Source organism: Tupaia chinensis, unplaced genomic scaffold (assembly GCF_000334495.1).
Source record: "Tupaia chinensis unplaced genomic scaffold, TupChi_1.0 Scaffold000302_1, whole genome shotgun sequence".
NCBI lineage: Eukaryota > Metazoa > Chordata > Mammalia > Scandentia > Tupaiidae > Tupaia > Tupaia belangeri.
Window position 1 is genome coordinate 56,286 of NW_006159792.1, and position 13,124 is coordinate 69,409.

The window sequence follows — 13,124 nt, forward strand, 5'->3', positions numbered from 1 at the left end:
TTTTTAATTTTTTAATTTCAGGTTCTTTTATACATTTAGCTTGCAAAGTGAATATTCCAACATATATACATTTCTCACCAGTCCAGTTGATAATACTATAAAGTTATCTTCAACAGATAATACCCCATTTCTTTGTCCCATTAATGCTTTGCCTCTCTATTTTTCTCCTTATTGTCCTTCCTCAGACTATACTCCTTCACCCACTCCCTTACCACACTATATCTGGTATTCAAACCATTTACTATGTTTCTATATCCTTTAGTCATTCAGTTTCGGTCATAGAGTGTGGACACTCAGTATATATTAAGTGGAGACATACAGTGTCTCTCCTTAGTAGCCTGGCTTGCTTCACTCAGCAGTAAGTCTTCCATATTCATCTACTTTCTGTCAAAAGCCAAGATTGTCTTTTTTTCTTTTTTTAAATGGCTGAATGGTATTCCATAGAGTATATGTGCCACAGTTTTTCAATCCATTTATCTGTTCATGGGCATTTGGGTTGATTCCATGTCTTAGCAATTGTGAATAATGCTGCAATAAATATCGATGTGTAAGCACTTTTCTGATTAAGAATTCTTCTGTCCTTTGGGAAGATACCAAGGAGTGGGATTGCTGGATCATATGGTAGTTCTATTTGTAGATTTTTGAGGAACAATTCTCCAAATTGTTCTCCACAGTGGCTAGACCAATTTACATTCCCACCAGCAGTGTAAGAGACATTTAACAGATACAAAAAAGAAAAGATAATTCTCACCAGCAGTGTAAGAGAGTTCCCCTTTCACCATACCCTGGCCAGCATTTATCATTTTTTTTAGTTTTAGTCATTCTGACTGGGGTTAGGTGGTATCTCATTGTTTTGATCTGAGTTTCCCTTTCAATGAGGGATGTTGAGCACTTTTTCATATGCCTTTTAGCTATTCGTATGTCATCCTTGGAGAGTGGTTTTTTCAGCTCATTCTCCCATCTTTAAATAGGATTGATCATCATTTTTTGGGACAGCTGCTTGAGTTTCTTGTGTATTCTGGTTATCAATCCCTTATCTGACACGTAGTTTACAAAAATATTTTCCCATTCTGAGGGCTGTCGATTCACACTAATTACTGTGTCTTTTGCCATGCAAAAACTTCTTAGTCTGATGTCTATTTGAGGGATTACTGACTGAGCTTTGGGGGTCTTATTTAAGAAGTCTTTGCCTACCCTAATGTCTCCCAGAGTTTCCCCAGTGTTTTCCAAAGCAGTTTTATAGTTTGAGGTCTTAGATTTAGATCTTTGATCCACCTTGACTTGATTTTTGTCAAAGGTGAGAGGTAGGGGTTCAGATTCATCTTTCTGCAGGTGGATATCCAGTTTTTCCAGCACCATTTGCTGAAGAGGTTTTCCTTTTCCCATTGGATTGACTAGCACCCTTTGTCAAAAATCAATTGGTATATGTTTGGGAATTTATTTCTGGGGACTCTATTCTGTTCCATTGGTCCACATGTCTGTTTCTGTGTCAGTACCATGCCGTTTTAATTACCACAGTTTTGTAGTATATATTTGGGTCTGGGAGTGAGATGGCACCCACTCCACTCTTTGTGCAGGATTGCTTTGGCCATACGAGGTCTTTTATGATTCCAGACAAATTTTATGATTGTCTATTCTAGATCTGTGAAGAATGTGTCTGGTACGTTGATTGGGGTTGCTTTATATATGTAGATTAATTTATGTAGAATTGTCATTTTGATTATGTTAATTCTTCCAATCCAGGAACATGGGATGTCCTTCCACTTTTTTGTGTGTCATTTTTAATTTATTTTTTTAGCTTCTCATAGTTTTCCTTGTGGAAGTCTTTAACTTCTTTGGTTAGATTTATTCCTAGGTATCTTATACTTTTTGTGGCTATCGTAAATGGAATTACTTTTTTCAGTTTTCTCTCAGTCTGCCTTTTGTCGTATATAGACGTTCTATAGGTTTCTGTATGTTGATTTTATATCCTGCAACTTTACTACCAGTGTTCTTTTCAAGCCACCAGGACTAGGATTTGAACAGCAACTGGCCATGTGGGATCCAACTCCTTCAATTGCTATGCTATGGGCCGACACCTACATGGGGCTCCTTCTTTCTGTTAATCAGTAGTGCTGTTATTTCCTTGGGTGTTAATTGAATTCTGACTAAGGCTAACCCATATCATTGTCATAGTTACAAACTTTAAAAAAAAATTTATCATCCTTCTATACTTTTTGAAAATGAAGAGTTTGATATTTTATTTAAAACCATGAATCAAGGGACCAGCAGATGGTGTAGTGGTTACGTTGCTGGACGTCCATATGTTCAACCATGGTTTCAGTCTTGGACCTGGTGACTTAAAAGTCATACTGGGCAGGCCTTTCCAAGATCCTGGGAGGAGAATGGAGAAGAAGGGATTGCAGAGTGGCCATCCCCTTTAGGGGTTGATTTCTCACTTTCCCTCTCATTGTCTCTTTCTCTCTCCATGGTGAGCGTACATGTTCTAGGGCAAAAGCCTCTCAAAAAAAAAAAAAAACAATGAAACGAAACACATTAATCATTATCATTTGTACACTTGACATTTTCTTTATATAAAAAAGATAGTAGTTTGTAAATTAAGAGGGGATTTCAAATAGCTTATGGGAAAATGTAATTAAAGTACAATTTTATTTTGGTGAAAAAAATTTTTTTGAAATCATTTAGTTTTTTCTTAGTAGTCATTTTCCTTGAAATTTTGAAGACATTTCAGATTAACCTTTAGGCAAACAAATAACCAAAAATATCATCAGTTGACACTTTTTAGGATATCTTTAGTATATTTTGTTTGTTTGGGGATGTCTTTAATAAAAATAGTTTGTTTTCACTTTTATTTCTGCTTTTGGAAACCTCTAATTATTTTTGTTTTTCTACATAATGTCCACACACACACACACACACACACACACACACACACACACTTTTTTGCTTTATTTCTTTTGGAATGTTTATGATATTCCTATCATTACGGAGGTATGATTTTTCACTGATTGGCTCCTTTAGTGATCTTTTAAATACATTGGGTTGTCTGAGAAGTCATGACGCATTTTGTATAGAAAACCAGAAAGTATTAGACTGTTTCCCGATTACCTAGTATTTAGGATCGTTGGAAAAGTCATGATGTATTTTTGCATAGACAAATGTGCCATGACTTTTCTGATGACCCAGTATATGTTTTGCTGCTCAGTCATCGGCTCTGAGACTTACGTCTTGTTTCTGACTTGCAGTGTGACCTTGGACTCCTGAGCCTCCTTCGTCCCTAAAACTCCCATCTGTAGGTAGGGCAAGACCATCTCTGATTTTCCTTCTCTCTCTACATCAGTATTTGGCACATCATAATCACATACTCAATCCTAAAAAAAAAATGAGCATTCTGAGAATTTTAGATAAAGGTTAAATTAGAATAAATTGATATAAACACTAGTAGTCAATAATAAACCAATGGCTTAAAGTTTTTTCATTCAAAAAACAAGTAGAAAAGGAGCTGTTTTAGGTAGTTTATGTTGTTTAGTTTGAACAGAATATTCCCTAAAACAAAAAGGCAGGAATTCATTCATTCATTCATTCATTTACTTATTTATGGGAGAGGTTTTCGCTATAGGCCATGTGTGTTCGCCAGAAAGATAGAGAGAGACAGAGAGACAGAAAGCGAGAAATCGCCCCCCAGTGGGGATGGCCACGCTGCAATCCCTTCTCTTCCATTCTCCTCTCGGGATCTTGGGCACGCACGCACACGTGCTCAGCATGAGTTTAAGCCACCGGGTCCACAACTCGAACTGCGGTCAACTACGTGGGAGTCCAGTGACGTAGCCATTACGCCAACTGCTGGTCCCAAAGGCAGTAATTTAAATAATTGTTTTTGTGGTGGTGTATTGCAGAGATATTTTGTGATGATAGCTTATCTGGTAACTTATAGTCTTCTGTAGATCAGGACATCATAGAAGGAAAATTTTGAGATTTGCAACTAAAAAAATAATGACTACATTTATTTTCTTCTCTTTCGTTATGTAGTTTGGAATCTGTGAGTGCGACGTGTAAACAACTGAGCCAAGAACTAATGGAAAAATACGAAGAACTGAAGAAGATGGAAGGACATAACAATGAGTACAGGGCAGAGATTAAGACGGTAAAAATCCTCCTGCCTGGCACGTGACGTCATGTGTATGTGTGGACTCTGCTGGGGGTTAGGTGATAACAAGAGTCATGTTTAATGAGAGAAAAGTGGAGGCCCACTTGACATTCAGCAGCGAGGAGCGCCTGGGGTGTGCGCAGGGAGGGCCTTCTTTCCTTGGGACCCTTGGGGGCTCCATAAAAATAATTTCAAGGTATTTGGAGCCCGTCCCCTTTGAACCCGAAAACTTTTTAAACAATGCTTGATAAAAATCTTTCTAAAAGATAGCTACTTTCTTGCTTGCAAAAAGTTACTGTGAGTTATGATGTAATTTTTTTATTGACTGAAGATGGGTATGGTTATTTATTTTCTTCTGTGTTATGATGTAGTTAGTATCCTCATTGGGGCCCTGTCCATCCTATGTGTTGACTTGTATTTTGTTTTATTACTTCTTTGAGATTACTTCTAGCCCTTTTCTTCCCTTTGTTTTCGTTTATTATCTTCTGTGGACTAGGAGACTAGAGGCAGAATTTTTAGATTTGTAACTAAAAAAAGAGTGAAGGTCACAGGAACTGTCCTCTGAATAACGTGCCTGTCTTGGATGTGGCTCTCAGCACTGGAAGTCTGCGTCTCCTGGTTTGAGAAATGGTAAATGACTGTGAATTTAGCCACTTGCCCTCCAATACAGACACGCGACTTAATAAATGGCTAATTTTCTGAAGGTGTAACTTGGAAAATATTTTAAATCTTGAGGTAAGGTAAACATCGTCTTATTTTTCTGCCTAAGGATTTCCCCTTGAATTTTGGTGCTTTTTTCCCCTGTTTCTTTGTAGCTGAAAGAACAGATTTTACAGGCTGAGCAGAGTTATAGTTCCGCACTAGAAGGAATGAAGAGGGAGATCTCCCAGCTAACTCGGGAGTTACATCAGCGAGATATCACTATTGCTTCAGCCAAAGGTTCTTCCTCAGACATGGAGAAGCGACTACAGGCAGAGATGCAAAAGGCAGAAGAAAAAGCAGTAGAGCATAAGGTGAAGGCTGAGCAAATGCTCTATTAAAGTTTGTTTTTGAAAATTGAATTTATTAAAGGTACAATTTCCATTATATTTAATTCAGTAAACCTTTATTAGACACCTGCTTTGGGCTGAGGGTATGCAGGTCGGCAAGCAGTCTAGTGAGGGTGGCGGGGAGGTGAGAGCAGAAACAGACAAGTAGTCACTGTGTCGGGGAAGGTGGTGAGAGGTTGCTAGAAAGCACAGCTAAGGGGCGCTGGGTCTAGACCACTCCATGCAGAGGCTTCTCAAAGGCATGACAGGTCTGAGCTAAGACTGTTGAATAGGAATGAGCTGGGTGACGGGGGAGGTGGAGTGTCTCAGTAGAAGGAGAAATACACAGAGATCTCTAAGAGAGTGAGAGGTCTCGCTGTGAGTGAAGCTAGAATACAAGGGAGAATGGAAGGGATGAGACTGGAAAGCAGGCCCCACTCCTCAGGGACCTCAGCTGTGGGAAGGAGCTGCAGTGTGATCTTGTAAGGATGGCCGGAAGCAGGAGCAGAGGTCTCTGTGGTTACTGAGTGGAGACTCAGAAGGAGTCAAGGAGATTGCTCAGATGCTGTTAAAGCATGAGGTTGGGCAAGACATAGAGGGAAGAAATTCATCCTGGAAACATTTGGCTGGTAAAACCGATGGGCTTTCTCTGTACTGGACTGAACAGGGAGGATGAAGTAGACGAGATTAAGGAAAGATGTCAGTCAGGATTTAAGACCAGGAAACTGAGTGAAAAGTGAAGCTCTCTAACCAAGTAGAGGAAAGAGTGAGAGACTATGATGAATTTGTGTAAGAGGTCCACACAGTGAGGAAGCTGGTGGAAGGGATGTTGGTTTAGCGCATTTGATTTGAGAGGGCACTTTTGGACTTTTGTATAGAAATATCTAGTTGTCAATTCCACAGGAGATCTAGAGTGCAAGAATAAAATCAGGATTAGGCATTTAGTTATGAGCGTCCTTGCATGAAGTTGGCATTTGAACACCCTGAGAGATTCAGAGATTATGATGAGAAAGCACAGAATATGCAGGGCAGTGGCTTTAACTTAATTTGAATACATCTTATTAGGGTAAAAAAGATGCTGGGAAGGAGTTTAAAGTAGCAGTGAGGAAAGAAGCCGAAGAAGGCAGGAATCTTTCAAGCAGGAATAATCAAGCAGAAAAACTAAAGAGGCTGAGCACTGCAAAGAAGTGGTTTTTTGTTTTTGTTTTTGTTTTTTTTAAGGCTGAGCACTGCAAAGAAGTGTTTTTTTTTGTTTTGTTTTGTTTTCCCGAACCGCTGTTCCAAATGCTGTTGCAGGAAGAAGCTGAACTAGAGGAGGCTCACGTAGGATAGTGGTCAGGGCTGTAGCAATATGCTAAAGCTCCGTCACTTCACTCTTGACTCACCATCTTAGGACAGTATTTAAGGGCTGGCCCTGTGACCTGGTGGTTGAGGGTGCTGGATCCTATATGGCCGAACACATGATTTGAATCCTGGCCCCGGCAGCTGGAGTAAAAACACCAGGTGCATATGTGCACGTGCCCCATAACCACACCTCACTGGAGAAGGTTCTCCTTTTATCTGTGCCAATTTCTGGTGAGCAGGTGCACCCTTTGGCCCACACATACACAAATAATAATTATTACCCTTCATGTTAGTTCATCTTGATAACATCTTTAAAAAACCTTTTTAGAAGTGTGTATGTGTATAAAAATGAAGGATGTAACTTAGTCCAATGAAAATTACATGTGGAAAGATTTTGTTAGATGTATTTGACTGATTTGTTATAGATGTTTATTTGTTCTTTCTGCTTTTACCTTCAGGAGATTTTGGGTCAGCTGGAATCACTCCAATTAGAAAATCGTCGCCTTTCTGAAATGGTGATGAAACTGGAATTGGGTTTACATGAGGTACCTAAACAGAAACTTAAGTTTTTCTACTATCCAAGTTTTTTAAAAACAAAACCCCTTGTAAATATTGATATTTTTTAAAGAGAGAGTGAGATCAAATTATATTTTTAGACGATGTAATTTAATTAAATATTTTGGAAACTTTAATGTTCAAAGTATTTTACCAGGTCCTACTTACAAGGGTAAGTAAGATAGGATGCTTGCCTTTAAGAGATTAGAAAACTCTAGCAGGAAAGACAAAAAATGCATACAAGTGGGACCAGCAGATGGCATAATGGCTATGTTGCTGGACTCCCATATAGTCGACTGTGGTTCAAGTCCTGGACCTGGTGGCTTAAAGTCACGCCGGGCGCGTGCGTGTGCGTGCCCAAGATCCCGAGAGGAGAATGGATGAGAAAGGATTATGACGTGTCCATCCCCGCTGTGGGGTGATTTCTCACTTTCTGTCTCTCTGTCTCTCTCTGTCTTTCTGGCAAGCACATGTGCCCCTTAGTAAAAACCTCCAAAAAAGAAAAAAAAAAGCATACAAGCTTCTATGAAACCAGAGAGAACATGATTAACATTGTGTTATAAATAATGTGGATGCTCTTTTAATTACTTTGTTTTAACATTCTAATAATTTGCAGAATGACTTACTTATTGTACTCATCTTTTCTTGAAGTAGACTAACTGTCTGAAGATTACATTAAACAGTCTTTTGGGTGTACTTCCAGAGAGTAAACAGGGAGGCTTCAAAAGTTCATGGAAAATGGGATCAAAGTATGAATATATTTGAGTGCAAGAAAATTTGAACTCTGGGCATTGTTTTTTTCATATTATCTATTTTCCATGAACTTCTTGGAGACCCATCATGTATCTCCAAAGATATATATGGTCATACAGTGGTTTCTATTTGCTCTCAAATAGTTGCAATTTTGCAGTCATGGACTGTGGAAGCTGGTGTGGAAGAAAATGCAAAAGGATTGAAGAATGCTTTTTTTCCTGCTAGAGAAATGGGGTACTATTTTTATAATCTTCTAGAAGGAAAATATTCCCTAAGCATCATCAAGCCGTAAAGGATTTTATAGTATAAAGATGTAAAATTTGTGGATAGTGAAAAACCCCATGAAAAAACTAGTAAGGAGGAAAAGATTGATAAAGACACACAAAGTTGATATAAAATATTAATATGTAAGGATTCCCTATGAAGATAATGAGGAAAAGATAAACCTGTAGACAAATGAGTAAAGGACATAAGTAGATAATGTCTAGGATACAGATATCCAGTAAAGAAGGAGAGCTGCCCAGCCTCCCTAACGGTCAAAGGAAAGCAAATGATACTCTCTGGCTGATTAGCTTGAAGTGACTTTTAAAAACTACTATGTCGCCAGTTTAGCCAGGAGGTAGGGAAACAGGCGCTCACATGCACTGTTGTTAATACACACAGCTTCTGAACTCCTGGATCGTGCCTTTTCCCTTTTATTATTTTTATTTTCTAAATTGGCAGAGGACATGTGCACTAGCCAGAGAGAGAAAAAGATAGAGGGAGAAGGCACCCCTTAAACGGGATGTGGTCACACTGCATTCCCTTCTCCGCCGTTAGGCAGGCATGCACATGTGCCTGCTCTATTTGTTCAAGCCTCCAGAGCCAGGACTCACACCACAGTCCACCATGTTGGATCCGGCTCCCTTAACCACGATAGGACTGGGCTGCTTTCACATTTCTGTAGTCAGTGCCAGCTCTTTCTTCAGGATGATCTTAACCTGTTTGCATTCCCAAAGAACCCATCTTATAGGAACAAATAAGCAAAACTTGTCATTGCAATATGGTTTTAGATATCTGAAATTTTGAAATAAACCAAGTGTTTGTTTAAGTGGTTACTTTATGGCTCTCTATACTACGAAATACATGCTTCCCTCTAATATGGTAGGTGAAAACATTCGTCACCCAGATCTCTCTCAAACCATAATGAAAGGATTTTTTTTCTTTTTTTAAACACAAAACACAAGGATGGGAAAAATAGGAGCTAAAATAGCAGCTAAACATTTTGTAAGAGGAGAGATGAGTGGATGAATGAGTAAGTGGGTGGGTGGTAAATGACTATATGCCTAGATAAAGCCACTGCTAAGGATCTTGTATCTGTGGACAGATCTAAAAACTAACTTTCTTAACTAATCTTCCAAGGCTCAAGAGTTAGCGATACTTGATTAAAAAAACTTACGTAACAATCACCCGTTCTGTTTAAGGGTTGAGAACTCTCAGGGGAGCGCACAGGGGAGCGCACACCAGGCCACGGCCGCTTGATTTCCCCGAACCCCCAACGGTGGCGGTGCTGTCCGTTCTCCACGTGGCGTCACGTGTGCTGGCTGCTCAGTCTTTAGATCCCCTGTCACATTGATTTATCTGTAACTGACGTCAGTGAGATAACTTTGGAGAAAAGTAAAGGTATCTGGCAAAGGCAAGCATTATCTTTTTAGGAAAAAAAAAAGTTTAATGGCATTATACATAAACTCTTGTTGGTGAAAATCCCGTCAGCAATTTGAGCTTCCTCTGGTTTTGAAATTATTCACAGCATGTGAATATATTGTGCATATTCCTAAGAATAATTGCTAGACGTGTTCTTTCATATTTCACCATCCAGGAAGCTGGAATTACTTTTTCAAGTGATTGTTTGGGCTAAATATTGATTTTAATAAATTACCTAACTATCTCAGTATGAAAGATGGCAGTGCTGAGGAAATCAATTACTCACATATTTTTAGAGCTTGCAGTGGGTCAGCCAGACTGAACAGTGCTGAACCCACACTGGCAGGCCCGTACCACGCCCCGAGGCCAGCCTGCGCACCGGGTGCTTGTGCACATGTCCAGGGTCTGTGCTGACGGAGGCCGGGGGCAGACTGTGGCGTGCAAGCCTTGTTGGAGGACTCTCTCTCTCTCTCGGAAGAAATAAATTCAGTAAGCTGAAAAAACCTGATACTAGTTCACATTTCAATTCATACATCCTATACATGTTCTTTTCTGAGGTTTTATCTGGCATTGACAGCTTGAAAGATAGAAAGATTTTGTAACGCACTGTCACTACTGGTACACAGATAGTCAACAGGTATATTTTAGAATGACATTTTTATTGGACAAATTTTGTTTGCCAGGCTACTCCATTTTTTTTTATTTAAATCTTTCTTTATTTCTCCCATGAGCCAGAGAGAGGGAGAGGGAGAGGGAGAGAGAGAGAGAGAGAGAGAGATGGCACCTCCAACAGGGCCTTGACACTGATCTGCCCCGTGTCAGCCAGCTCACATCATGGTGCGTTCAGGGAGGTTCTGGGCTTGAACTTGAACCTTCCTGTGTGGGAGTGCCCTATACAACATTCCGTTTTCCTGTTTTGCCACCATCTGGCCCCCGTCGAGGTACTCTTGACAGGCACACTTTCAGGCATTAAAAGATGAGGAAAGCCCAAGCTAAACATCATATTAAACTCCAAAGGTGACCATAATTTTGTGGAATGCTAATTAAAAGTTTGTCATTAGAAAAAAATGGTCCCGACAGCCATCTTTTCAGGTGCTGTATTGCTAGAAGTGCCTGGAATTGAAGAGCAGACACTGACAATCACATAGCAGGGCCAGACCAGGGTGCTAGCTTCCACCACCCTGCCGTCCTCCATTCTGCCTCGTCTTGTCCAGTTTACATAGACTAGATGGCAAAGTTATGTCAACGTGTCTACGGTCAGAAAATATTTAGGAGTAGAAGTTATCCTCACTAAGCCCAGATTTCTGTTCAAAACCTTTTGTTCAAATTTCTTTTCTTCCTGTGTCTATTGATTTTCTCCCCCCAGTATTCTATGGCTCTTCAGTCTTCCTGTCTCTTGAGAGAACCGGGCCCCTGTTTTTTCCTCCCAGCCTCCCCGTGCCCATTCCCGATGATCACTGGTAGCTCTCTCTGCCCTGGTTCCACCCTTCCTCCAGCTCCTGGGATGTCCTCAGGCACACGGGAAGCTCACTGTGCTTCTCATTCTCCACTCCCCTTTCCTCTGAGTAACAGAACCCTTTCTCTGTTAGCCTTTGGGGGCTAAAACCGAATCTTTACCTTTTCTAAAGTAAAGTCACAGGTTAGTTAGTTATAACTAAAACAAACAAACAAAAAACTGACTTTTCAGCCAGTACTATCATAGATCACAAGTGTTCTTGTACAGATTAAGTGATTCTAGTGTTCTTTTTTATTAGGCCAAAGAGATTTCACTAGCAGACCTCCAGGAGAATTATATTGAGGCATTAAATAAATTAGTGTCTGAAAATCAACAACTACAGAAAGATTTGATGGATACCAAATCTCAGCTGGAGATTTCTACTCAGATGTGCAAAAAAAAAAATGACAGGATCTTTAAACCAACACACTGCAGAACAGCTGACTTCAAGAATACCGAGTTCAAGTAAACATGTCTGAAACTTTATTTAAAATGTGTATTATTGCAATATAGTTCTCATCGCTTTGAGGACAGTTTCCGACTTGCAGAAACTGAATCTCTGTTAAGGGACTCGTGTGTTGACTGGGAAGTGCGGGATGCACGAGGAAGGCTGACTTGGGCTAAACACGGAGGGCTTGCCCAGCACTCTCATCTGGCCTTGGTTCCACACATGCCGGCCATGGGCACAAATGCAATCTTCATTCCCCTGAGCCTTCCATGGTCTCCCACCTCCTCAACCCCATTGGCTCTGTAAATAGTGGAACTGGCTTTTTATTTTATCTTTTAAATCTCCTATAGGGTGTATACACTTGCCAGAGAGAGCGAGGAAGAGAGAAAGTGAGAAAACACCCCCCAGGGGGAATGACCATGCTGCCTTCCTTCCCCTCTGCTGTACTCTCAGGATTTTGGGTGCACTCATACTTGTGCCCTGTGTGTCCCTCAAGCCTCTGGATCTAGAATTCCCTTTAAATATATATATATATACACACACACACACACACACACACACACATACATATATATACATACACATACTATATATATATATATATATATATGTATATATAAAGCTTCCTATCTTCCTGGTCCATTAATTATAGACTTTTATCATAAGAAATCATTATTCAATGGAAAGCCACCTGATTCTGGTTTATATTATTGGGCTGTCAGTAAAGTCATGATGTATTTTTGCATAGAAAAATATGCCATGACTTTCCCACTAGCCTAATAGATGGTTTACATGTTTTCCCACCCAAAACCTTAGCTGATACCCGCCCTCACCACCACTAGTGCCTCCACCCTGTCCCCTGGTGAGGTTCGCTGCTCAGTCCTTCCCCTTCCTAGCAGTAACCGCACTGCGTGACTCTGGCAGCTTGCTTCTCTCCCTTGCTGTGTTGTAAGAGTGTGAGGGCAGGTGTGGCGGGAGGACAGGCTATTTGGGGTCTAAGTGTGAAATAAACCTGGTCTGAGCAGGCTGCTCATTTTGTAAAGTAAAGTCTTATTCGGTAGCCTGTTCATTTTGAAGCAAATGTCCTACGATATTTCCAGTGGAAAGAAGAAAGTTGCTACAATTTTTTGTTTTCTTTTCTAATCTGCTATCCAGGCCAACCCATGGCCAGCACAGACGTGATGGAATAAAGACTGGGCACTACAAAACAGGTCTTCATTCTCCCAGAGGACACGCATTGGATAGTATAGACCCCATATCCAGGGTCCTCAGCCCCTTGAGTCCTCAAGGCAGCCCTTGCAGCTCCACCGTTTCCTTGCCTTCCTACTTTCTGGATAAAACTCACTTCTTGCCGTCAGTGGTAGATATGAATGAAGCCAACTTTTCTGACACTGTGTCTGAGAGTCTGAATGACCAAGAAGAGTTTATGTCTTCGGTATGGAAACTTCTTGATCTTACTAGTTTGTTAATTAGTTTGACTTTTTTTTTTTTAAATTTAATTTAAGGGTGAAAGGTATGCTTTTCCCCCCCCTTACTAGTTCTCTATCAAAAGTACCCTTTATTATTCTCATGTATTTTTGTCTTACTGTTTTATTCATGAAGGCACATTCAGCCAAGATTACTTTTCAAAATGCATCCTAGTTCTAAATGTAATGTAAGTGGCAGATATTC

General features: G+C 40.2%; 1 protein-coding gene across 5 annotated transcripts in view; it reads left to right on the forward strand.

The window, feature by feature from the left end:
* The window catches only part of CEP63 (centrosomal protein 63), a 69,923-nt gene that overhangs the window by 43,714 nt on the left and 13,085 nt on the right, over nt 1-13,124 (forward strand). For 3 of the 5 annotated variants that reach the window (XM_006150851.3, XM_027772803.1, XM_006150850.3), the window contains exons 10-14: nt 4,030-4,144; nt 4,963-5,160; nt 6,978-7,064; nt 11,265-11,470; nt 12,609-12,888. In XM_006150851.3, the coding sequence (XP_006150913.1) occupies nt 4,030-4,144; nt 4,963-5,160; nt 6,978-7,064; nt 11,265-11,470; nt 12,609-12,888 (886 nt within the window). The remainder of the gene's footprint in view (nt 1-4,029; nt 4,145-4,962; nt 5,161-6,977; nt 7,065-11,264; nt 11,471-12,608; nt 12,889-13,124) is intronic. The other 2 variants (XM_006150852.3, XM_006150853.3) reach the window with 2 other exon arrangements.